The 26,283-nt window shown below is 35.6% G+C and overlaps 2 protein-coding genes across 4 annotated transcripts; one reads left to right on the top strand and one right to left on the bottom strand.

Annotated features, from left to right (window-relative positions):
* The first annotated feature begins 859 nt into the window (after nucleotides 1-859).
* On the top strand, nucleotides 860-21,581 carry LOC7486075 (transcription initiation factor TFIID subunit 1). 3 transcript variants are annotated; one of them, XM_052454652.1, is made up of 22 exons: nucleotides 860-1,019; nucleotides 1,872-1,929; nucleotides 2,382-2,485; nucleotides 3,058-3,120; nucleotides 3,227-3,272; nucleotides 5,034-5,282; nucleotides 6,224-6,309; nucleotides 7,394-7,559; nucleotides 7,827-8,913; nucleotides 10,220-10,422; nucleotides 10,557-10,794; nucleotides 12,229-12,565; nucleotides 13,106-13,315; nucleotides 13,463-13,555; nucleotides 14,239-14,445; nucleotides 15,719-15,925; nucleotides 16,666-17,149; nucleotides 17,656-17,831; nucleotides 17,992-18,111; nucleotides 19,033-19,089; nucleotides 19,180-20,331; nucleotides 21,018-21,581. In XM_052454652.1, exons 2-22 carry the CDS (start codon nucleotides 1,887-1,889, stop codon nucleotides 21,363-21,365), a joined length of 5,676 nt encoding a protein of 1,891 aa, XP_052310612.1. In that variant the 5' UTR covers nucleotides 860-1,019; nucleotides 1,872-1,886; the 3' UTR covers nucleotides 21,366-21,581. The 3 variants fall into 3 exon arrangements, with proteins under 3 accessions (XP_052310612.1, XP_052310611.1, XP_024461059.2); XM_052454651.1 differs by having other exon boundaries at nucleotides 5,034-5,294; XM_024605291.2 differs by lacking the exons at nucleotides 860-1,019; nucleotides 1,872-1,929; nucleotides 2,382-2,485 and having other exon boundaries at nucleotides 3,088-3,120; nucleotides 3,227-3,321; nucleotides 5,034-5,294.
* Nucleotides 21,582-22,789: 1,208 nt separating this feature from the next.
* Nucleotides 22,790-24,010, bottom strand: LOC7485045 (uncharacterized). The gene has a single exon (XM_002310458.4). It carries the CDS (start codon nucleotides 24,008-24,010, stop codon nucleotides 22,790-22,792), a length of 1,221 nt encoding a protein of 406 aa, XP_002310494.4.
* Between the last annotated feature and the right edge of the window lie 2,273 nt (nucleotides 24,011-26,283).

The raw sequence follows: 26,283 nt of genomic DNA, 5'->3' as shown, positions 1-26,283 counted from the left end.
TTAACTTCATCCGGTTTGGCTTTTTAATTAAACTGAATATTAACTTGTTAAAATATAATTGAATTAATAGAGGTTTTTAATCACTCGGTTGACCCAGCTTAACCTATTCAAATCAGCATAAAAAAAAACTAATGTTATTTAAATATAAATAATTGATTTGGTGGCCAACAAGTCTAAGCTTTTTTTTTTTCCAATCAGTTCTCAAATTAGATCTATTAAATATAATTATAAAAGTAATTTTATTCATTCCAAAATATCCATCTCAATAAATTTTACAAATAATATCATTAACTATCAATTTGGTGACATACCAACAAGTGAAAACCCTGTTAATTAAAAAAAAAAAATAAGTGAATTTAAGAAAATTCAAACCCATCCAAAATGAGTCAATCTAAAACTTATCCAACTTGGCTCTTAGTCTATACCGAATTTCAAAAAAACAAGAATGATTCAATCGATCTAAAAAGTTAATCCATACACAATCAATTTGATGAAAATTTAGTTTGATTTTTATTTTTTTCTCTAAAAAAATTTAATTTAATATTTTTATAAAAAATTTAAAATAATATCATTTTAGATTAAATTGGTTCTTACTTAATTTTTGACCTTGGTCTTGGGTAGACTGGTTTTTTATTTTTTTTTTCTCTAAAAAAATTTAATTTAATATTTTTATAAAAAATTTAAAATAATATCATTTTAGATTAAATTAATTTTTACTTAATTTTTGACCTCGGTCTTGGTAGTCTGGTTTCCATGAAAAAAAAAGTGTATTTTTTATGGGCTTCGATTGTATTCCACGAACCCAAAAAGTCTAGGCCCAATTCCACCCATCTCTGAAACGCGACCCGACTCCTGTCCCCAACACTCTATTGCTTTCTTTTTTAATAAAGAAAGAAACGCAAAAGCAGAAAACCTCTCAGTTCGTCGTTGAATGCAAAATCCACTCCGTCGTCGCTATCCCGGTCGGAGATGATCGTTGTTCACCACCAGGATATGAATCAATCCTCTTAAATTACCAGGTAACATCTCAACCCAGCCACTCGAGTTTCTTATTTCAGCTCCTTTCATATATCATTTCTTCCTTCCTTCCTTCCTTCCTTCCAAATTCAAATCGCTGATTTTGTCTCTTTGTTTTCCTTTTAAATTTAACTGTAATCTTATGTTTTAAAATATAATTATATTTTCTTCATGCAAGAATCCAAGTACGGTTGGTTAGTACTAATTATTCCAACGAATTTAATTTTCTATATTAGTATTTTTGGCTTAATTTTGTAAATTTATCTTCAATTTGTTCATTTTTCGAGATATTTTGTGGTTTCTTTTTCGAATTTTGGCTATTCTTACTTCCCGCCGTATTTTGTAGGTTTGTGTTAGGGTTTGATTTTAGGTTACTTACAAGAGTTTCTTTATCAATTGAAAATTGAAAGTTTTAGAGAACATTTATTTATTTCATGGGAGAATTCCAGTGCGGTTATTATTCGTTATTTCAACGAATTTTAAGTATTTTTAAGTATTTTTGGTGTGATTTTATGATTTTCTCTTAATTTTTGTGTTTTGTAGCTAATTCTGGTTCCCATTTTCGAATTTTTTTGATGATGTGTTCTTTTTTTTCGTGATTTTTGTTTTTAGTGTTTTATTGGTTTTTGCTAGGTTTTGGTTTTATCTTTGCTTTTATAAGTTCCTTTTTCAATTTCTTTGGCATTATTTTAGCTCTTTTTTTAAATTTTTTGCCATATACTTTCTGTTTTCCACGTGAATTTTTCAAATGAAATAAAAACTTTTTATTAAATAACTGAAATTTAATTGATTATTCATTTTTTTTTAGTTTAATAGCTAAAAATTGAAATTTTCATTTTCATGATTCTTGGCAGAACTGCCTTTAAAACATGGGTGGAGGTGGCTATGAGTCGGGAAGTGCTTCCGGTGATGGTGAGTTGGTTATTTAACGTCATAACATTTTGTAATTTGATTGTTTTATGCTTATTGGTATAGTAATTATTGGTAGAATTGTGTATAATTGCGGTGTTTGAAGGTTTTCTATAGTTGTGTCATCTTTGTCAAGGATGATGAATAGCCCTGTTGTTTTGTACTCAGACATGTGATAGATATAGGTAGAATCATGATGGTCACAGTGTATGGACAGTTTGTTTAATTGCAATCTTTAATCTCTGTTCTTAAAGGCTGTAGTTTAAGTTGGTTTTGTTACTATAGTTAGACAACCTTGTGAAACACAAACTGAGATTATCAAACTGGTTTTGTTAAAAAAAAAAGATGTGTCTTTAACACATTCAAAATTAGTTCCTTTTCGTTTTCGTTCTTCGTGTTTTTTTTTAACTCCCCTTGTGATCATCCTTTCTAATGTCTGGATGACTTTTGGACAGATGATGACGAGGAATATGATGAAGTCGGGGGTAACCATTTTTTGGGTTTTATGTTTGGGAATGTTGATAATTCTGGTGATCTTGATGCCGATTACCTTGATGAGGTGAGCTTATTTGTCTCTCTGAAGTGTAATCTTTTATTTCTTATATTAACTAAAGTAAAAGGTTTCAATAATATGCACGTGTTGATACATAAATTAATGCACATGCAAGTGATAGTTGGCTTCCTCTTAAAACTGATATTGAGTGAAGGCAGTATTATTTACTTGAGGCAGGGAATTATAAAAAAACATATGAGGCTTAGGCCAGTGAAATGAAGAACTAATACTTTTTTATGAATTCTAAGATGGAGAATAAACTAAACTTCACTGGCTTGGTAATGGTCGTTTGTCATGGCTTGGTACTCAGGGAGGTGATATTGAGTGAAAAGGTTTTCATATTTAAATATTATGTTCAGGCATGTGATAGACATTGGTAGAATCATGATGTTCAGGCATGCAGCAGCTTTGTTTTGCAGCAACTTCTATTTTCTAATCTTATTGTGCAATTGAGTTGTGGCTTGCTATATTTATCATACGTTCTTCTTTTACTTTTAATAAGAAGCGTTCCCATTTGTTAGTATGGTAAGTGTCCAGTTTGAGATTCTCACTTATGTTTCTAAACTACATATCTTCAGGATGCAAAGGAGCATCTTGCCGCACTAGCTGACAAGTTGGGTTCGTCATTGACAGAAATTGATGTATGGAAAATCTCTATCATGTGTTTTAGCTTTCAATTATGCTTGGGCAGATTTCTTCCTTCCTTTTTTTTGGCTTGACACTAATCTTAAGCTATTCTAATTTCAGTTGTCAGTGAAATCACCCCAAACATCCACTGACGCTGCAGAACAAGGTGATGTTGTCTGCCAAGGAAAACTATGTCATGCAGTTTTTGATGTTGTGTTAGTATCTTTGGTTCTTTAACTAATTAACCTCCCTTTCTCTTTCTCTGCTGTTTTTTACTTATCTTGACTCACATTTACTGGTATACAAGGTTGTGAACTCTTGTATTTGATTTCAATTTTGTATGTCAAGTACTTGGGAAGCTTTCTAATTTGATCATAGGGCTATGTCTTATAATGACGGTTCTATTGAAAAGATAACTTACTTTTAAGGAACGAATTTGGTATTCTCAAGTGTTGATGCACACATATTGCCAGACCAATGCTTGGATTTGCATGAAAAAGCAATAACCTTTTAGGGTATCTTTAACTTATTGAATAATAATAATAATAATAATAATAATAATAATAATAATAATAATAATAATAATAATAATAATAATAATAATAATAATAATAATGAGACTTAGGAAATCGCAAAAGAAGATGCTGTCATGAAAATTCTGAAAGATATATGTTTTATAAGTCAATGAAAGTATGTAGCAATGCACATGCAACCTCCTAGGAAAGACATCAATGAAACAGAAATCTGAATAATGAAGACCCATATTCCTGTAGAACTCTTAAGAAACACCCTAAAACCACCCAAAGCATGATACCATAGGGATGCAAGGAAACTATCTGATCTGACAACATTTTTCTGCAGTGGCCAAGCCCAGATTTGTTCTTTAAAAAATATATTGTGGAATTGGGGAAACATAATTCTTCATAAATTATGTTATCCCAATTACTTAATGCATTCAAAATGAGAATAGTCGCATGCCATTGCAGAAAGTGATGCCTGTCCGGGTCTTGACATTATTTCAAATAGAATTTATTGAAGAAACATTTAAACAAAAGAAGAAATAAAGAGCACTTACTCAATTTAAGTTGTGCTTGATGTTCTTTCAAAGAGAAAGACTGGAACTTATCAATTATTAGATTGAAACTACATTTTCAGAATGGGAAAACTGTTTAGACACTCATCATTATTCCAGTAACTGAAGTCTCTACTCCTATTTTCAGTACCATTTGATCAGAAATTGGAAGAATCTTGAATATGTGATTAAGAGAACTTAACAACTAATTTTTTTCCAGCACATCTAGTAGAAGTCAATGTGAATAGATATTCTGGTTTTTCAGTCACGTGTCTGGTCAAGCCAAATGGAAAGGTTATAGTTAAATATGCTGGTTTTATTGAAAATACTCACTAATGAATATATTTCTGAACAGGGAACAGGGTCACATCTTTTCTAATATTTCTTGTTAAGTTCAAGTCATGTCAGAAATTTCCAACCGTTCCTCTGGCTATGTTTTTTTATGCTGCAAGGAACATTGTACTTGTGATTTTGCCTTGTTTTTATTTTGATGCATATCTTGATGGTGTCCAGTGGCTTGCCTGTTGAAACTTTTTTTTTGGTGTGTGTGGGGTAAAGGTTGAAACTGACTGGTTGAACTTTTCTGCATATGTACATATGCAAGCCTGTTGAAACTTTTTTTTTGGTGTGTGTGGGGTAAAGGTTGAAACTGACTGGTTGAACTTTTCTGCATATGTACATATGCAATGCATCCATGCATAAATTTTCTTGCATTTATGTGTGTCAAAATATTTAGATTCCACATCATTATACTAATGCTTTCTGAGGTTTAGCTTTATGTAACTTGCTGTTTATCTTGTGCCTTATCTCATTAAACCTTCTGATTATGTGTTTACTCTGTATTTCTGCTGCTAGATTATGATGCAAAGGCAGAAGATGCAGTTGATTATGAAGATTTTGATGAACAGTATGAGGGGCCTGAGATTCAAGCTGTTAGTGAGGAGGACTATTTGTTGTCAAAAAAGGATTATATGTTGTCTGAATCCACGTTGCAGCCTCCCATATCTGATGATGAAGATTATGATGAAGGTGTGAAAGAGGAACTTGAAAAGGAACCTGTGGTTTCGGATAAAAAACTTGAAGTTCAAACAGCTTCTCTATCAGGTTCACTCTTAGGTGATTCATTTTGTTTCTTTTTTTTTTATAATAGACAATTCCTCATCAATTTTTTTTTTCGTGTAATCATTTTCCATTTATGATATTGAGGGCCACTGCTGTCATCTTTTAAGGTTTTATTTATTAATGACCTATTCTGTGATTTAGTGGTTCAGATAGATTATTTCCTTTACCCCTCTCAAACTTTCATATTGAAACCTGTTATTATATTCTCTTAATTTTAAAAGATTGGAGTTCAGAAAATTTGACTGTTTGGTGTTAATCAACTTGGCTACTGGTCAGATCAGAACTTGGTAGCTCCGTTTCACAAAACAGATATTTTTCATCCCCCTATCCTTTTTTCTTTATTCGCTCTATAGCCTGCAAATGTTTTTTGATTACACCCATCTTGTGGGGAACCATATGATGTACAAATTCAGTATCAGCTATTTGGATGGATTTTCTATGTGAGATTTCAGCAGTCATATTGATTGTGTTTTCCCCACTTTCTGTTCTGTATTCCCAGACAGCTCAATGAGTTTGTACACAAAGTAATCCAAATTGCATCATCCACACAGGAGTTTTTGCAGTGTACAATTGAAACTAATGAGTTTTTCCCAAGCTTTTCACCAAATTTGAACTTTCCAGAGTGACTGTATTGTCTCTGAGACTTTGCTTAATCGACATTATCGCATTAAGGAATTTCTGAAACTTTTTTCTGAGACAAGTTATAAATTAGCTGACTATGAACTTCACAGATTATTTTTTTGGTTCGTTCTCTTATTAATATTTTTTCTCAAATATTTTATTTCTATTTGTGGTTGTCTTCCTTGGTTGTGGATAATTCTTTGGTTTTTTACAATCAATACCCCCCCCCCACACGCACACAAGCTTTCCAAATTTCTGAACTGTGTAAGCAAGATTATATAGTTTTAGAATCTCCTTTTCAGGTCAGCAAGATGTTGGAGTAGTTTCCGGAGAACTTGTCTCCGTGGGTTTTGAAAGTTCTGATGTTGAATTCGTAGATATTCATGAGGTTAGTTTACCATGTCCTCCTTATTCTTCAATTTTTCTGTAGGTGTTATGTGTAACATTTGCATTCTAAAGGCTGTTGCATGATGTTCGGGTCAGCAAATGTTTGGATTACCGTATGATCCACTTTCAACAAATCACTGACTATGTAAATGTTTGAAAGATGAACACATACCGTGAGATTGGAAAAACATTTGTGCTTGTTAGATTATGATGTCAATATAGATGAGTGCAAGCAAGTTATTAAATACCTCTCCTGGTATTCACTGCGTGCCAAACTGCCAATTCTCTGGAAATGGACAAAGCTCAAAATAAATAAATAAATGCTTCATTTCTGTTGATTGTTGAGTATCAGCAAGGGAAGCTCCCTAATAGCCCCTGAAGCATTGCATCACGAGGATGCAAGATCTTGGATTGAGTTTGCACTTGAAAGTAATGTCTTCCTTTCCCAGTTCCTGCAGTTTGTAAGATTTGGGTCTGGACAACCTCTTAGTTTGCTCTCAGTTTGCCTCTTGTTTGTGCTATCCCACTATTTTCTGGTGTTGTTAGAGTTACCTTGGGAGAGTATCTTGTTCCACGATTACTTTCTTGATGGGGAGTGTTCCTTGAAATATTTTAGCAATTCTTTCCATCCAGAAAAATCAGATAGTTGCAAAAAACAACACATTTTATCAAAGTATTAGAACATTTCTTCTTTCCTAAACCCAGAAAGGCTACTGTCAAGAATTCTGCCATCCTTTTTAAAACAACTCAACATCCTCCATGGTGCAACTCTAATAGCAAATAATCACATCCTGCTCTTTTTGAGGAAAGGAAGAAAGAAAAAGGAACAGAGAGGAAAAATGCATTTATGCTTCTATCTTGGTGGTTAATTTGCTGCTTACACTTCTGAAATGCTAACCTGATAAATCTTAATTGTCTGTTAATCAAAGATATACCATTGTTTTCTCTGTAAAGGTTGATAAAATATGGCAAGCTGTAAATGTTCACCATCTTTCACCAAAGATGTTGAATAATCCACTAGCATGTTTTTTGCAAAGGTTGTGTTGTTATTCTGACTCTAATTGATGTCTTTTACGCTGATGCAGGAGGAAACCGATACTGTCAAGGGGTCTCTAGATAAAGGTCACACTCCACTTCCTATTTTGTGTATAGAAGATGGGATGGAGATCTTACGGTTCTCCGAAATATTTTCTATTCATGAACCCTTGAAGAAAGGAGAAAAAAGAGATCATAGATATTCCATTTTGAAAGGTATGCTCTCTTGCTTTAGGTATTTTCTTTCAGGCTTAATGTTTCCATTCTCATTATCATTTTACTTGTTCTGGCAATTTCACGGTAACTTTTAGCACCTGTGTAATTTGCATTGTATGCTCATCTTTTCATTTCTTCTTTTTAGTGTCTAGTTTCTCGGTTTTGTTCTTTAATAATGTGGAAGGATTTTCTGTTAATTCTGTGTCTTCTTATTGTTGCTTTTTGCTTGATTCCTGTTTTAATGTTGTTGTTTAATTCATTTTTCAGAGAAGTATACATCTATGGATGTTTCTGATATTGTTGAAGAGGATGAAGAGGCGTTTTTAAAGGACTCTGGTCAAATGCTTCCATCACATTTGCATGTAAATCAACATGACATCTCAATCTTCAGCGAAGATGCCTCAGAGTTAGCAAGATTTGGATCTATGCATGGAGCTATTCAAATGTCTGTTCAAATTGAGGAACAAAGAAGGAACTCTTATCTTAGTGCTGAACCATTGAACAAGGATGTGGTATGGAAGTCTCCATTGGATTCAAAATTCAACCCCCTTGATCAGCACGATTGGGAAGAGAGAATTCTCTGGGACAATTCCCCAGTTATCAGTGACAATTCTGTGGAGAGTTGTGATCAGTCTGGATCTGAATTGGGATCTTCATTTGTTATAGAAACTGAACAAGTGACTAGTCCACCAAATCTTCATTCAGAGCACCCAGTGGAGTTAAACGAGAACCTTGATAACTGTTTTTGGAACAGGTCTTATGTTCTCTTGGAGTCCTTTGGCTCAGGAGATTATTCAGAACCTGGAAATCTTCCATTATTAGAAAGCAGATGCCATCCACAACTTTTGAGATTGGAATCTCGCCTGGAAGAGGATAGCTCTAATCATGTTAATGATAGAAGAGAGAATAACGCTGTGGAGCTTCACAAAAGTGATGCTCTAAGGCGTTTTAGCAAGCTCACATTGCAAAATAGAGACTTGATGGAAGGATCTTGGTTAGATGATATAATATGGGAACCATGTGAAGCTAACATAAAGCCTAAGCTGATTCTTGATCTTCAAGATGAGCAGATGCTCTTTGAAATTTTGGATCACAGGGATAGTAAGCATCTTCAACTTCATGCAGGGGCAATGATTATAACTCGACCCCTAAAGCAAAAGGTTTCTCATGAGCTACTAGGCTGTGGAAATCGATCTGGTTGGCAATTTAACATTGCTAATGACAAGTTCTACATGAACAGGAAAAATTCTCAGCGATTGCAATCAAATTCTAACAAACGAACTGCTTATGGCATTAAAATTCATCACTCTGCACCTGCAATAAAGCTTCAGACAATGAAGTTGAAGTTGAGCAAGTAAGATTTAGTGGCCTACCTCGTAGCAGTCTTCTTTATGCTGTTTCATATCCGGGCCTATTCTTAAAATGATAAATGATTATTCTTCAGTTCTTTTTGACGGTTTGAAAATAGGGGATTTGAATTTAGGTTCTCCAACTCCCAGGGTCTTAGTGATAGTTATTAGCGTGTTTGAGTGTGGTTGCGGTTGCTTTTCAAAGTGCTTTTCACTCAGAAATGTATCAAAATAATGTTTTTTTTATTTTTTAAAAATCATTTTTGATATTGGCGCATCAAAATGATCTAGAAATACGAAAAAAATATTAATTTGAAGCAAAAAAAAAATAAAAAAATTCAAATTTTTTCAAAAGCGCTTTTGAAACGCAAAACCAAACAGGAAGATTAGATTGTGCTGGGTTTCTCCTTTGATAAGTTATATTTGATTTCTGCAATTTGGCATTTTAAAGCCATTGTTTAATTCACATTTTACAACAATATTTAAATTTGAGATAGCCTATTGAAAGTCATAGTGAGGGATAGAATTGCTGAAGGGGAAAAATATCTTACGAGTAAAAGTGATGTACTTCATTGACTTGAAGGGAGTATTTTGTCAGGGTAAAAGGAGAAAAGACCAGAATCTTAAGTTATATATTTAATGATGAACATGGATGATAATGATGATTAAGTAGTAAGTTTTGATGATGGTTAGAAATCAATCGTGAATTTTTTGTTCGAGATACTCAATATGAGTCCTATGTTACTTTACCAGAAAAGGGTGCTGTAATAGCATGGCATTTGTATATTGACATGGATTTTCTTATTGATCATATACATATGTGACATTGAAATTGATATTTTGATTAGAAACCTTTTGTTTGATAAAGTTTGGTGATTCTTTGCCTGTTTGTTTTCCTTTATTTGAAATATATATTCTTGCTAGATTGGGATCTTTTGTTTATGAGGCAAGCTCCTACAGTAGCACTAGGCACCTTAGGCAAGAGGAAGCCTAATTGCCTCAAGGCTCCATGCACCTTTTATCAATAGTATAATGGATGATGGTATTTCTCTTTTTTTTTTTTTGGATAAGGAATTTCTCTATTATTGTGGTCCTTTAATTATGACTTACAAATCATCTGCATAAATTGTTCCCTTTTTTCTTGTTCTCTTTTCAGCGAGCTGTATTGTTTCTCATATATGTCATTTTCCTTGTGTATTAAAATTTGGGTTCATGGTGTCGATTTTACCTATCAACATTATGTCCTGGATTTTCTAAATACTCCTTTTGAATATCAACAATATGTCATTTTCTCATATACTCCTTTTTCAGTAAAGATCTAGCTAATTTTCATCGACCAAAAGCTTTATGGTATCCTCATGACCATGAGGTGGCTGTCAAAGAACGAGGGAAGCTACCTACTGCAGGACCAATGAAAATTATTTTAAAGAGCTTAGGAGGCAAAGGAAGTAAGGTACATGTGGATGCTGAGGAAAATATCTCATCTGTCAAAGCAAAAGCTTCAAAGAAGCTAGGTTGTAATTACTCTTATGCTTGTAATATATCCAGTTTATTTTAATTGCTTGTGTTGTTAATCCACATTTACATTTTGTTATTTCTAAATCATTTAAGAAGAACAAGAGCTTACTTGAAAATATTGTTTTTATAGATTTCAAGCCATCAGAAACTGTGAAGTTATTTTATTTGGGGAAGGAGCTTGAAGACCATAAATCTCTTTCTGCTCATAATGTTCAGCCAAACTCCTTGCTTCATCTAGTTCGAACAAAAATTCACTTGTGGCCTAGGGCACAAAAGATTCCGGGTGAGAACAAGTCTCTGCGCCCTCCAGGGGCATTTAAGAAGAAATCCGACCTTTCTGTGAAAGATGGTCATGTTTTTCTAATGGAGTAAGTGACAGAAAAATCTTTCTTTTCTCACTCTGTCTTTCCTTGTCCCACTCCTATGTCCTGCATTCTCCTGTCTTATATCTCCTAGGCATAGAACTATGGAGATATACCTGTTTAGTTCTTTATAAGGATTTGTCTACATCAAATCTCCCTTGAAGGCATTTAGAAAGCTGTTTTCATGCTCATAGAAAATTCGCTTATTTACATACTTGAAACATGCTCAAATTGGCATAAGGAGATTTGCATGCTCCAATTAATCCCATTTTTATTCCCTTGTATTCTTCTCTTCATTTTCTTACTGTGGCCTTCTGTTCACACATATATTTTGGAACCAACAGAAGCAAATTTAAATGCAAAGTTTTTGTTATTAGCACATAGATATTCCTGAGATGCTTATCTGAATTAGCTAGTTTGTTTATCGTTAATTTCATTTGAAAATTTAATATCGGAAAGCTTGCTTTTTATGTGCAGTAAACTTGTCAATGCATCATTGTCCTAGTAAAAATGAGGAATTCCCTAATTCGACCATTGATTTGCTACCATTGCTTAGATTCTTGTATGGCTGTGTTACCAGTTTTCCTTTATGGTCTATTTTCTCTTTCATTTCTTCCCTCTTACCATTTATGTGTTTTTATGTATCTTCACTTGATATTTTTTGTAATTCCAAAGTCTCACTTTTCTTTGTTCTTTTTTTTTTTTCCATGTTATCTTATTTTAAAAATGACCATCATTCTAGCAAAATCTTGTGTGATCCTCCTTCCAAACCAAATTTTCTACAACTGCCTTCAGTATGTGAGTTCTAAAACATCTTCTGCGTATGCTTTCTTTACTAAAGTGTTATGGACAGCACATAAGTGAGAATGTTAAAAGAGTAATATATATATATGGGGCATATATGCATATATTAAGTGGCAGAACTGTAAAAGTTATAAAGTATTATCTCAATATTGGTCTACATATACATTATATTATATTCATAAAATATAAATGTTCTACACATATATGTACATGACACTAATGTATATATCTCGAGTTGGGTTTTAGGTTGGGTTTCACAATGTCCAAACCTTGTCCATTACTCATTGGGTAAGGTGACTATCCAAAACCCCCCACCAAATCAGGTTGGTTCAGGTGGATATCCATTAGGTTCGGGTCGGGTTAAATTGTCACCCCTATTCTCAACAGATGTTTCTCATATGAAGTTTGTGCACAGTTTGTGAGCACGTAGAAACACTTTTGTTGCATCATATTAAATTCTTAACTTTGATATATATAATTGCTTCAGGATTAAATTCATCTAAACTTCAGGATTAAATTCATCTAAACCGTGGTGTTTCTTTTCTCATGGTGTTTTATTTTCTTAAGTTTTTCCTCATGCTTGAATGAGTATGATGATGGTATTTTTACAGGGGTTCATTTACTTTCTAACTGCAGGTATTGTGAGGAAAGACCTTTGTCATTAAGCAATGCTGGTATGGGTGCCAATCTCCGCACTTACTATCAGAAGTTGAGCCCCAGTGATCAAACTGGTATCTTATTGCGCAATGAAAAAAGCAGCTTGGGGAACGTTGTGATACTAGAGCAGACTGACAAATCCCCTTTCCTTGGAGACATAAAAGCTGGTTGCAGACAATCATCTCTTGAAACAAACATGTATAAAGCGCCATTATTTCCCCACAAGGTGCCTCCTACTGACTATTTGTTGGTTCGTTCTGCGAAAGGAAAGCTTTCTATTAGACGCATTGACAGAGTTGCTGTCGTTGGACAACAGGTTTGATTTAGCTTTTTTTCATGCTTTCTCGCAGGTTACCTTGAATTAGACTCCATCCTCGAATCTCTATAGATTCATTTTCTTCTTAAAGGTTTGTTGTGATTAGTGATTCGTGCTGCATGTTGGAACACCTAAGAGTTATTTCTATTTTCCTTCATGTAATGACTACCTAACATTGCTCCACACACTAGGTTTTCATTTTTACTAGATCAGGATGTGGTTTTTTTTTTTCTTTCAAAAGTGGTCACTTCAAAGGAGAGCCATAATAGGGGAAAAAATTGTGTAGTTGGAAAAGGAAGAGGATAGGAGTTTGGACATTAATGATAGAGTTTTGATTCACATTACGTAATGTGATAGTTTGGCTCAGACAAGAAGTTCTTCTCCAACACTCCCCACATACCATACACCCTAGGAGTCTTTTTTCTATTCCACCATTAGAAGTTAAAACATTGTGATGTTTCAATATAGAAAAGGAGAATTAATAATTATTTGGTGCAAGTGTTATCAAACAAATTTGGATTCATTGATCTGTCTTTGCAGGAGCCCCTTATGGAGGTATTAACTCCTGCTTCTAAGAATCTTCAGGCATATATCTTAAATAGGCAATTACTGTATCTTTATCGTGAGTTCCGAGCTGCCGAGAAGCGTGGGATGCTTCCTTGGATCCGCGCAGATGAGCTGTCCGCTCATTTTCCAAACATTTCGGAGACCATCTTGCGGAAGAAGCTCAAGGAGTGCACAATTTTGCGGGTATGATTCTTGCTTTATAATATTTTACATTAGATTTGTAGACATTAGTAAATAATAAGTGTTTGGATGATTTTTGGATTTGCACTTTGAAAAATGAATCTTTCAATGTCCCCTGTATTTTGCTTTACTCGGACATTCAATATACAGAAGAATGCAAATGGACACTTGTTTTGGGCAAAGAAGCGTGATTTTATCATTCCATCTGAAGAGGAATTGAAAAAGATGGTCTTACCAGAGAATGTGAGTTTCAGAATTCATTTCTAATTCTCTTTAATTTTTCCTCATCCTTTATGATTCTAGTATGGCTATGAGTTTTGATATCCATGGATTGGTTTGATTTGAGTTCACTGTTAATCAGATTTTTGTACTTTCTGAAAGGTTGTATTATTGCAAAGATGTTGTAATCTGTAAGCTTGTTTTGGAAATTGCATTTCATTTTATTTGCAACTCGATTGTCTGGCTAGCTAGTGTTATTAGATGAAAATTCCTGCATACTAAATGTAATTGAGATTGCTTTTAACTTGCATTGTTAGAGTGAAGAAACTGGTAGGTTTTATAGTTAGCACAATGTAAGTGACTAAACTGGCAGGTTCTATAGCTAGCACTAGCCACTATGTAAGAATAATCTTTTTATAGGAAAATCAGTTCATATCTCGCTTAAGAATAAATTGTTAAACTAAAATGATTGGTAACTGCTACCTTGTGGATCCATAAACTTTCAACTTCAGCCATTGGTGAACCTAATCAATCTGATGGTTTAATACAGCTTTCTGTCCTAGGAACAAAGATCATCTGAATTTTCTTGTATCTGGTACTCCAGTGGTCCCTTAGTATGCTGAAAATTCCTGTGCTTTGTTGCTTCATGTACTTCTCCCTTTTCTTTTAAATAAATATACGATTTATCCCCCTCATTTTGGGTTTAGGTTTGTGCCTATGAAAGCATGCAAGCTGGTCTGTATCGTCTTAAACACTTGGGGATTACATGGCTAACACTTCCCACTAGTGTTTCGACTGCAATGAGTCAGCTCCCTGACGAAGCAATAGCTTTGGCTGCAGCGTCACACATCGAGAGAGAACTTCAGATAACTCCATGGAGCCTGAGCAGCAATTTTGTTGCTTGTACAAACCAGGTAAGGTATTCTTTTTCTGATTTGTTACATTCTTAAGCCATCTCTGATCCTAATGCCCTTTAAGGTCAGCATTGCATTTGAACATGTTTTGGATGGAGCTACCAGTCACTATGTGTGAATATCTGTTCTCTTAAGAGCTTATATAAAGAAATATCATTTCCATTGTGAGAGTGTTGTTCTTTTTTGTTTCCTTAACTATTCTACACTAAGAAATTGATTCTTTTGGATGTTAGATTGTCATTTCTCTGGGATTGACTTGAAGATTGATTGAGAATCTTGTTCCCTTGTTGCTTCATTGTTTTTGGGATAGAATTTTATATGATAGTGTTTGGTTCAGTAGAGTTTGGAAATCTCGTTCTTTTTCTTGCTTGATACTGTTTGGTTTGTTAGTAACAAGGACTGCAATTCCACAAGAACTGAGTTGTATTATAAGTGAAATAAATGGATCTCTTTTTTAGTTGAATTAGGACCCTATTACAATTACGTTCAATTTTCTATAAATTGAATGTGAATAATCCTAATTGGAATTGGCACTAGAATCATACTCATATTCTATTCCCAATCCCTGAGAAAACTGAATATGACTTGTATTAGTGTATGTGTCTGGAGTGTGGTTGCAAAAGTTATGTTTGAATCGTGGTACATTTTTGTAGGAAAAGGGCTCTAGAGGTGTGTTCTAGGAGTAGCAACTTCTCATTTGCTGAGAGGAATAGGACAAAAGTGTGTGCAAAGGAAAAGAATCATTTTTATTTTTTATACATAAAATCTTAAGGAAAAAGAATTATTGTTGTTTTTTGTACATAAAATCTTATAGAAATGCAGATGATGGGATATAACTTGCAGATTCTTCATTTTGCATGTTGTTTGTCATTCTGTGAATGGTTGGCAACTCCTTGACATCTTTCTGTAGATGTTTTTCGATCCTTGTCAAAAAAATAAATTAGAAAAGAAAGTTGGGTAGGCACTGTGTCATTTCAGTATGTCACCTTTGTTGCTGTATTGTGACAATCGAGCAATTTCTTCTGAGATAATGTTGTAATTGGTTTTCTTACTTTTCAAAATGTTATTGAAGTAATATTGCAAGTGGTTAAGCTAGTTCACAAAGCTCTAGTTGTTATTTCTTGCTGTACCGGAGTAGTTTCTTTTTCCCCTCTTTGCTGGTTATTTTTTATTTCAGAATTTTAGGATTTGGCAGGGCTATGCTATTGTTTAGAAAAATATACTCTTTTTTTTTCTTCAATGTTAATTCTCAATTTTAATTTTTTGCATTCAGGATAGAGAAAATATTGAGCGCCTTGAAATTACTGGTGTTGGTGATCCATCTGGCCGGGGCCTAGGATTTAGCTATGTTCGTACTGCTCCCAAGGCACCAATTTCAAATGCAGTAGTGAAGAAAAAAGCAGGTGCTGGTCGAGGAGGTTCCACTGTTACTGGGACAGATGCTGACCTTCGTAGATTGAGCATGGAGGCTGCAAGAGAGGTGTGTTAATTTTTTTCTTCAAAGGAATTTCCAATTATTGAGCCTCAATTATTCTGAATAGATCATATCTTGGAGATGATTAGCTTGAAGCAACCATCCAGGAAACTGCATAGAACTCATCAGTCTCTGAAACATGTATTATAACAGCATGTTGAACTGAAAGTAAGGGAAGCATTGGGGTAGATTTAGTTAAATATCTAGTAGAGATAATCATTATAATACGGCATGGAGAAAGGGATAATGAAGTTTCTTTCCTTCTTCCACTGAAATCCCATATCTGGGATACCATGCTTCATATGAAGCCATGGACATTCTTTTATTTGATATGGTAAAACCATTTATTAATTAAGCTACCGACATCAAACATTTAACAAAGTTCTCACATGGTAATAGAAAAACTTTCCCAGACAGATCCAGCTACAAAGCTCGCTTTAGATTTTTCAGTGGCACCACTGAGGCACACTAATCTTGTGCCTCATCCCTTTGCATTTAGTTAACAATGTGACAGTCCCTATTCATCTTTTTTTATTGCATTCTAAACAGAGCCACCAAAACAAAAGTCCTCTTCTTTATGCATTAACCACAGAGTGATCTCCAATTTTACTGACTCCCAGTAACTACACAACATGGCTAGTAAATAACAGCCTTAAATTCATCGAACCTATCCTTAAGAGAGTATAATTGATAGTGATGAACAAGAAAGATGTAAAGGATTTATTCGATTATTCTCTTATTTCCAGGTACTTCTGAAGTTCAATGTACCTGATGAGCAGATTGCAAAACAGACAAGGTGGCATCGTATTGCCATGATACGCAAGCTATCAAGTGAACAAGCTTCATGTGGGGTAAAGGTTGATCCAACAACTATCAGCAAATATGCACGTGGCCAACGAATGTCCTTTCTTCAGCTACATCAACAGACAAGAGAAAAGTGCCAAGAAATTTGGGATCGTCAAGTTCAATCTCTTTCAGCATTGGATGGCGATGAAATTGAAAGTGATTCTGAAGCAAATAGCGATCTGGATTCCTTTGCTGGAGACCTAGAAAACTTACTTGATGCAGAAGAATTTGAAGGAGACGAGAATAATTACGAGTCCAAGCATGACAAAGGAGATGGTGTTAAGGGGATAAAAATGAGAAGACGCCCATCGCAAGCTCAGGCAGAAGAGGAATTTGAAGATGAAGCTGCTGAGGCAGCTGAACTGTGCAGGTTGCTTATGGATGGTATGGTTTGTTTGTTTTCTTAATACTTCATATGGCCATTTCTGATGAACTATTGCTTGCATACTTCTGTGGACTTCTAGATAGTTGAAACAGTTATATCTCAGCATAAAAATTTCCTGCTGCCAAGAACATGGCAGTCTTTGTGCTGCCACATATCGGGGAGCATAAGCCTCTTATTAAGGTTTATCAAAATCACTGGTTTATCACTGTTACTACCTTTACGCACTGAAACATAAGTATCATGGCACTTATTTTCTTCTTTTCACATTGTACTTGTGTGTGTCTTTAATCTTCTAGTTTGGTGGAATTTCATTTAAGGGTTAGGTTCTGTTCCACTTCATTTACAAGTGCTTTTCTGTTTGAATGTTGATTAGTTTTTGCTAATGTGGCATAACCCTTGTACTCAAGGAGCTAACTTAGATGGAAAACTTTTGGTAGATGAATCATAGATTGCACGTTGTTACTTTATAATTTAGCTTAGACTGTGGTGACTTGCTGTGCTGCAGATGATGAGGCTGAGCAGAAAAGGAAGAAAAAAACAAGAAATGTTGGTGTTGATGCAGTAGTGACACCTACGAAACCAAATTTTGTTGACAATGTTCACTGGGGTAAGAAAATGAACAAAACCCAACCCAATGGATCATATGCACTAAAACAGAACAACATTAGAGACTTGAAGGAGGTAAAATACATTCCACCTTAAACCTTAACTACATTGTTCATTGTTGTTAAACCTGCATTTTTCTTGGCCAATTCACTTCCAGTTTGCTGTCATATCTTATGGTTAGATAATTTCTTCCTGCTTGTGAAAGTGTACACCAATGACTATCTTGTGGTGGCAGCTTGAAACCTTATCTATCAAGGGGAAGATGTCTGAGAAGGTGAAAACAGTGAAAAAGAATGGTGCCTTCAACACACCTCCACTGAAGGCAAAAGTAATAATGGCAGATGGACTTAATCATGTGAGCGTATTCATCTTTTCTTCTGTACATATGCATCTTTATCTTTGTTATTGGAAATTTTGTTTTAGGAACATTTATTCAAAGATACAGATTCTGGTAGATATAATGCATGGGTATTTTCTCTTTCGTTTTTGTGATATAACATGCTCTCTAATTTTTTGTGTGGTTGCACTTAAGAAATTCCTTTCACGTTGAGTACACCTTATCATGTATCATAAATTTGTACTGAATCTGCTGTCTTGCTGTGCAACGTCTAGATATGTGATTATGGGAGCATAGAAGAAATAGAAGATATGAAAGAAGCATAGGATAATCATTTTTTGTGTTTTGACTAATTTGTAGTTTGGTTGAAACTTACTCGAGCAAAGAATTTTGGGATGACATGCTTACCAACTAGAGGCTCATCCTTTAATTTCTGCTAAGTAGAAAAGCAGGAAATGATGTTATTAGGATGCATTCTGTAACTCACAAAACCCAAATACATGTGCTTCTTCTCTGACTCAGTTTTCCAAACAGTTTAGTTTAAATTTAAAAAAGAAATCAAGTTCTCCGCCTTCCCTAAAAAGATGCACGAAATTCCTTTCATGGCTTAAGTATGTCATAGTTTCGTGTCTCTAATTGCTACCGATAATAATGTACGAGGCTTCTCATACCAAGTTGTGTTTAGTGATATAGATGCAACCTGGGTTACATGAGGTGTTATATTTCTATTCTGGACAGCCATTGGGCTTTGTAATCATTTCTTGCACTGGTAGTTGTTCTAGAATAACCAGTGTTTCAATAGCTATCATGCTACATTTTAAAGCTGCATTTACTTGGATTTTTAACATGTGAAACACTACTTCCCATTTTAACTTTTGAATTCTAGCTTTTCCATTTTCGGCCCTGAACAACCTTTAATTTTGTTTGATTCCAATCCAGATTTTCAAGGAGAAGAAATCAGCAAGAGAGAGATTTGTTTGCGGAGCCTGTGGACAGGTGCATAACTTACCAAATTAGTTGTGTTTTTTTTCTTCGCGATGCTTCAGAAGAATTTCAGTTGTAATTGTATTACCTTTTATTTTCCAGCTTGGACACATGAAGACCAATAAAAACTGCCCTAAGTACGGAAAGGAGCCTGAAACACCATCAGAAACTATAGATTTGGAAAAGTCTTCTAGAAAATCCACTTCCCAGGATCTCTTGAATGTGTCCCAGCATAAGTTGCAGAAGAAGAAGATGATCTCCAAAAACTCAACCAAAATTGAAGCTGCTGAGGGTGAAAAATCTAGTTTAGCAAAATCTCTTCCAGTGAAGTTCAAGTGTGGTTCCACAGAGAAATTTTCTGATAAACCTTCTGATGGGGCTGCGGATACTTCTAATCAACCTACCACGTCCAATGTCCGACCTGTCAGCTCTGATATTGACACTGGGAGTAGGGCAACTTCTAAGGTTAGTAAAATAAAAATTTTCAACAAGGTGAAACCTGAAAACGTACAGGTTGAATCACATAAGCCATCTATTGTGATACGACCCCCAATGGATACCGAGAGAGGCCAAAGTGAATCACATAAGCCCTCTATTGTGATACGACCACCAACATACATGGACAGAGACCATGTTGATCCTCATAAGCCCTCCATTGTGATACGTCCACCAGCAGAAAAAGATAGAAAAAAGACTCAAAAGAAAATTGTTATCAAACAGCCCAAAGAGATTATTGATCTGGACCAGGTTAGTCAGGATGGAAGCCCTGGTTATGAGCATCGAAAAACTAAAAAAATAGTTGAACTGTCCAGTTTTGAGAAGCCTGGGAAAACCATGCGTTTCTCTGGAGAGTCGGCTAAGAGGAAAGCTAGGGAGGACAGAAGATGGTGGGAAGAGGAGGAGAAGCAGAGAGCTGCCGAGAGACAGAGAGAAGATAGAGCAAGGAGGATTTTTGCAGAAGAAATGAGGTCACGTGAAGAACGAGAAGAACGAGAAAAATTAGCTGAGATTGAAAGATACACAGAAACCATCAGATGGGATTGGGAGGAGGAAGAACGCCAAAAAGCCAAAAAGAAGACGAAGAAGAAGAAGAAAAAGCCCGAAATCAGTGATCACTTGGATGATTTCAGGGCAGACAGAAATGAGAGAAGGATGCCAGAAAGAGATCGGGGTGCAAAAAGGCGACCTGTTGTTGATGTGGGGAATTATGGTGCTGATTATACCCCGGCAACCAAGCGTCGTAGAGTTGGAGAGGTACTGACCAACTCTAACCTTATTATTTCCATGTGGTTTGTGCTCTGCTTATATTGTTTCCTGTTTTACCATCATCCATCGTTCCTTTTATGCAATGGTTTGGAAGACCTTTATTGGTCAAATTGTCTTTTGTGAAATTGTGCTAGCTTAGCTTTTATTTCCACCTTAACATTTTTTAGAAGCACAGAGATATTTTAGAGGGTACAAAACCCCAATTTAAAAGTCATGGTTTAGAGCTCCTCGGTGCTATTATTTCTGAAAAGCTTGTTAACAACCATTTAGTGTTCACCTCTTCGGTCCTGGTTGGTTTTGAGGAGTTTCTCTTTCAGTGTACTGATTTAGTGGTTGCTCAATTCAGTGGTGACTGGGAATTGCATAAAAATTTAAACACGCGAGGCTTTTCCTTCCACATTCATTTGAAATGTTTCTGATAGGATTGTCTCACTGGCCATCATGCAACTTGTTTTTTAACTTATCCTGATCAGTATTTTTTATTTACTCGGGAAGTATTAACGACTAAAATACAATTTTCTTACCTAAATGGACTTGGGAGTCTACCTTTAGTGCCATTTCCCTTAATTGAAAAAACAATTTGCAGAAACTATAATTTTATCTGCAAAATCTTATCGCTGCTTTTGTATGAAAACCTGAACCAAGTTAATTGAATTTTCTCAACTTCCATCCAGGTTGGATTGGCAAACATCTTGGAAGGTATTGTGGATGCTCTTAAAGATAGGTTGGAAGTGTCCTATCTTTTCTTGAAACCGGTCCTGAAGAAGGAGGCTCCTGACTACTTGCACATCATAAAACGCCCCATGGATCTTTCAACTATTAAGGACAAGGCGAGGAAGATGGAATACAAGAACCGAAACGAGTTCAGACATGATATGTGGCAGATTGCTTACAATGCTCACTTGTACAACGATGGACGGAACCCTGGTATTCCTCCCCTTGCAGACCAGCTTCTGGAAATATGTGATTTCTTGTTGATGGAGAAACAGGATAGCTTATCTGAAGCTGAAGCTGGTATTTGAATCATTGGTTTCTAATCTTTCATTATTTGTCCCAAACCCCCAGGTGGAAAAATCAATTTTTAATTTTTTTTTTTTTTCCTTTTCCTGGGGTTGATAAGGGTTAGTAACAAAATAAGTTGAGTTCGGGCACAGAAGCTTGCACGGCAGTTATGCCCTTGTAAAATAACGAGCCATATCTCTTGTACATCTGAGTAGATCTGTCACATCTTGTCCTCATTGTGCTGTTAAATTTAGGTATTAACTCCAATCCACAATGAAAATCATTAGTGGGTAAAAAAAGGGGGAATATTCTCTGAAAGAAGCAGCTGCTTGCCGGTTGCAAAAAGGTACAAGAAGCAGCAAAAATCTCCCCTTAGGAATGGCCATTTCATGTTGCTGCATCTCGGCTCAGTTTTCTTTCATTAACCAATGGAGTCAATAATGTGTTATTCCTCAAAACATGGACATTTGATGTGGATTTTGCGAGGATAATCATATTCCTCCTCGTAGGGAACAAAGTCTCCCAATTTTGCCCTCGCGTTTGTGTTCCCGATTTGGTATATACAAGCAAGCTAAGCTCCTATGTACTAGTTGTCAAGAAAATGTAAACCTTCCCCTTTCCCCAAGCTGGATGGCTATGCGAGACCCAACCCGATGAATTAATTTTATATTTCTTAACGACACATGTTGTCATCATTAGACCACAGGCTTGGATTTGGCGACCGCGACTAGGTTGTTTGTTGGGTCATCTCGTGAGCTATTAAATCAACTCGGTTCAATTATAAGTTGTGATGTTTCAATTTTGTCAATTTTGTTTTTAAACTTGGGTAAATTCTGAAGTGATGCTGTTTTAGATAAACATTGTGATATAATCGTCAACCAAATATGACGATTATATCCTTTTGATAAGCTCTTGATCTTGCTGAAGGGAGCAAATAGAATGGTATACGCAAAGTGCAGGCATTTTGACACATCCATCGCTGATCTTTGCTTGCTTCTGAGAGCTATCCATACCTCCATTTTTGCCGCATCCCAGCAGATTTTCGTCATTGACAAGGAATGCAAAACAAAGCATGAGCAAGTTGCTTTGGAATGCCTAATATAATAGAGTTGGTTGGATAAGGAAGACGAGGCAACCTATTAAGGAACAGCAAGGATGACATAAATTAAGAACAGCCTTAATATAATATGAAATTAACCTTAGATAAAATAATTTTATTCTCACTGACATCAACAAGAGTCAGGGGGAGGACAAAGGAGCATAGCCGCTGCCCCTCCCAACAGCAAATCAGATGCTGTGCTTCTTAGAATAACACAAAACCAACAAAAGGTTTGAGTTAAGATAAAACCATATTATAGATTTAGCTACTAAAATCCCAAGAAAACAAAATGATCACAAAACACACTCAGAGGCCATTGATGTGAGGGTCTGTTTGTCTCCCTCTTCAATCCCACCATTGATGCACAGCAACTCCCTCGTCCCTCAGCCTTCCATAAAGTGCTACACATTCCCAATAAGCCCTCTTGCTCTTCTTTCTTTCCCCATTTTTCCATTGGTTGTTGCACTCCAAAAACAGTTCATCCACCAAACCAATAGTCTTCCTCTTCACCATCTCCTCAGCTACTTCTGCTTCTGCTTTCATCACAACAAACTCATCTTCCCTCACGTTCTTCATCAGCCAGTTCGAAACATCAGCAGGTGATGCCACCCTCTTAGAATGTCCTTCAGGTGACGTGTTTATGCTGTGAAACTCAAAGTCTTGATTCCTAGTTGGATAGTTTTCATTAAACCATTGCATTGCACCTTTCTTCTCCTCATGCAAACCCGCATGGATGAAAACTCGACGTGAGTAATCTTCTAAAGAGTCTCCCAACAAGTTGGGAAGATATTTGAATCTCTTCAAGTACACTCTAGATTTGGCCAGAGCCTTCCGCGGAGGCTCAAGCAGAACATCTTCCAAGCCTTGCAATGCTGTTTTCTTAGCATCCAATGCCAGCTGCAGAGGCCGCCTCTTTGCTGAGGAAACTACTACCTGATTCACCAAACTTGTTTTCCTCATTGCCACTATGGTTGAATCATATCGCCGAAGATACACAGCTCTATAATTTGACAGCTTTTGGAAAGCATTTGAGGGGTCACTGCTCAATTGAGTAACCAAAATGCCTCCAACTTTCACAACACGATCAACAAATCTAGCATCTCCAATGCGCAATGTCAATGCAAAATCAAATGTTGCATTCGGGAACAATCTTTCTTGCTCCAAATCAGATTCCGACACGAAGTCAATATCATTGTCATTCAAGAATCTTGAAGTATCAACTACAGCCCCGACGCCGGAGCAAACAATGAGAGCTTTATCGCCCTTCTTGATAAGTCCCTCCTTGGCCAGATCTTGCAACAACAGATCGAAGGATTCAAGATCAAATGAAGCAGAACCGGGGTCATCATAATAAGAACTTGAATCAAGTTCCCTTAAAATGGACACCACAAATGGCAGTGTAAGAACAAGCATGGCCAAAAAGAAGGAGCGAGACACAACACGCATTACTCGCGAATCAGGAAGCTTAAGCACCAAAATGGCATCTGAATTCAAGCCAATCCCTCCATTCTGCAAATGCTTGATCCCATTTAGATTCTTAGCCGACAACCCACGAGCCACATCCATATCTTTTCACGTTTCCACCTCGAGTTCTCACTCAAAACAATGAATTTGAATCTACAATCGCGTAAAGTTTCAAGCTTTCTTTCTAAGTAGCAAAAGCCAAGAACTTTGATATATAAACAAAGATTGATTCTTTGAAGGAAATGAGACTAAAACACCAAGAAAAGAATGATCTTTAGCGAGTGCAAAACCTGGAAGCTGTGTGGTTTCCACCCACGAGGGCCACACGAGTACTTTTGATTCTACACCAAAGGAGCAACAGCACCTTAATTCTCTCAATTTCCATACTTTCTATCTCTCTCTTCTCTTCTTTTTTTTCCTCACCAAACCCAGATCAGATCAGAACCAGCCATTCACATTTCAGATTCCTAGAACTCACCCAAATGTCATTCAGAAATCTGAAACACAACAAGACCTGTGTTTGGAGAGCCAGAAACGAGAGAGAACAAGAAGAGAGAGACGGAGAGATGGTTGTGGGTGTGTGGAATGTGAACAGGCTTTGTTGTGTTGTGTAATGTGAGGTCAAGATCGATGGGAAAAAAGGGGTCGTGTTGTTTTTATAGGGTGTAGCAATGGAGAAATGATGGGCTAAAAATGTGCGCTTGATGGATGAGTTGTAAACTTCTCAGTTTGTTGGCTAAGCTTAGATTTCTTGAATTTCTTTTACTTTAATTAGGTTTTTTCAGCTTGCCGTGTGAGAACAGTGTCTTAATTAAGGAAGGATGTCTATCTTTCTTGTGTGTGTGGAGATAATATCAGAGAGGTTATGAGTTGGGTTTCTTTTATTATGTTCTAATAATCTTGATATGTTATTATTAAAAACAAAAAAAAATTAAAAAATAATAATCACTTTACTGCATTTTCAACTCAAATAATTACTTCATTAATTATGATGGATGCTTGCTTTACAAGGGTTTTAAACTATTAATTTTCAATTAGGTGGTACATCCTGTCTCTTGTTTATCATCACCGACACATGCTACAGAATCCTTAATTGAGAAAGGCCTTTTTCCCTTTCATGCTCTTGGTCCCTCATGTATTTCATGCACACTTATTGGTCCTTCATGTATTTCGTTTTCGTTCCACGTATTAATCTAGAAATTCAACATCTGACTTGAATTGGGTTAGGTGTTGAGTTCAATCTGATTCCGGGATTAAATGTAAAGAGGAGGAGGAGGAGGAGGATATATTTATTAAAAAAAAAATTGCTGGAGTTGCTGAATCGATCCCTTGATTCCTTAATTAAAATGAAGTGTTTTTTTCACGTAATCTTTTTTTTTTATTTGATAACCCGGGGTGTCCGGGCCAGTTTATGCGCACCACAACTAATCATCGGGCCCACTGAATATCCTGCAAGCCCAATGGACATGTAAGGCACCGCGGAGATAACAGACATGCATAAAGAGGATCGAATCCAGGTGCAGAGAAAGGAAACAAATTCCTTTCCTTGCTAAGCCACGACCTCAAATGTTTTTTTTTTTTTAACATAATCTTTAAACTAAATTTGGGGTGTCAAGTATAAATCCATCTTCGAAAACCTACTTCCCATGTTCTTTTATAATATAAAGAAATCCATTTATCATATCAACCAACAATTCACATGTAAAAAGTGTTTTTAAGTTTGATTTACATCATTACGGGCTTCTAGATCTTTGGATAATGATGGACTATTTGAAATTTTGTTTAGTCCTGTGTTGAAACCCTGTTCTGAAAATAGTTCTAGGCTGGTGGGTTGACTAGGAAATAAACCTAATCCTGAATTAAGTTCGGTTTTGTTTTGGACCGCTCATGTAATTGATTGGAAAAATTTGGATGATTAGTAAGTTAATTCATAATCTAAGTGATTTAGTCAAAATTCAAATGAGGTCCGACTAATATTTTTTTTTTTAAAAAAAGTCAAGGCAATGTCCTTTTAGTTTTTAGTTATTTTCAAAATAATATTGTTTTGAATACATATAAATAAATAGACTTGGGTCAACCATTAATTTAGACCTTATGATACATTAGGGGTCGAGTCAATAACTAGTTTAATGAATTATAATTTGACCAACCTTTTTAAAAAAAGAAACTGCATGAAGCTATTTCGTTTCTATTTTAATTTTTTAAGAAAAGATAACACTGTTTTGGATAAAAACTAAGACAAATTAACAGAGTGTTTGGGAACGCGGCATTTCCGTAAAATTTAAATTTTTGTTTTACTAAAATTTAATTTTTTTGGTATGTTTTGGATCGTTTTGATGCGCTGATCTCAAAAATAATTTTTAAAAAATAAAAAA

Source organism: Populus trichocarpa, chromosome 7 (genome assembly GCF_000002775.5).
Source record: "Populus trichocarpa isolate Nisqually-1 chromosome 7, P.trichocarpa_v4.1, whole genome shotgun sequence".
In the NCBI taxonomy this organism is placed as follows: Eukaryota; Viridiplantae; Streptophyta; class Magnoliopsida; order Malpighiales; family Salicaceae; genus Populus; species Populus trichocarpa.
The sequence above is the reverse complement of the archived record's forward strand: the minus strand, read 5'-3'. Positions and strand labels throughout refer to the sequence as shown.

Coding starts and splice junctions, on each gene's coding strand:
- LOC7485045 (XM_002310458.4), bottom strand. CDS start 24,010: ATGGATGTGGCTCGTGGGTTGTCGGCTAAGAATCTAAATGGGATCAAG.
- LOC7486075 (XM_052454651.1), top strand. CDS start 1,887: ATGGGTGGAGGTGGCTATGAGTCGGGAAGTGCTTCCGGTGATG. Junction 13,316..13,462: donor AGGAGTGCACAATTTTGCGG/GTATGATTCTTG, acceptor TTCAATATACAG/AAGAATGCAAATGGACACTT. Junction 18,112..19,032: donor TGGCAGATGGACTTAATCAT/GTGAGCGTATTC, acceptor ATTCCAATCCAG/ATTTTCAAGGAGAAGAAATC.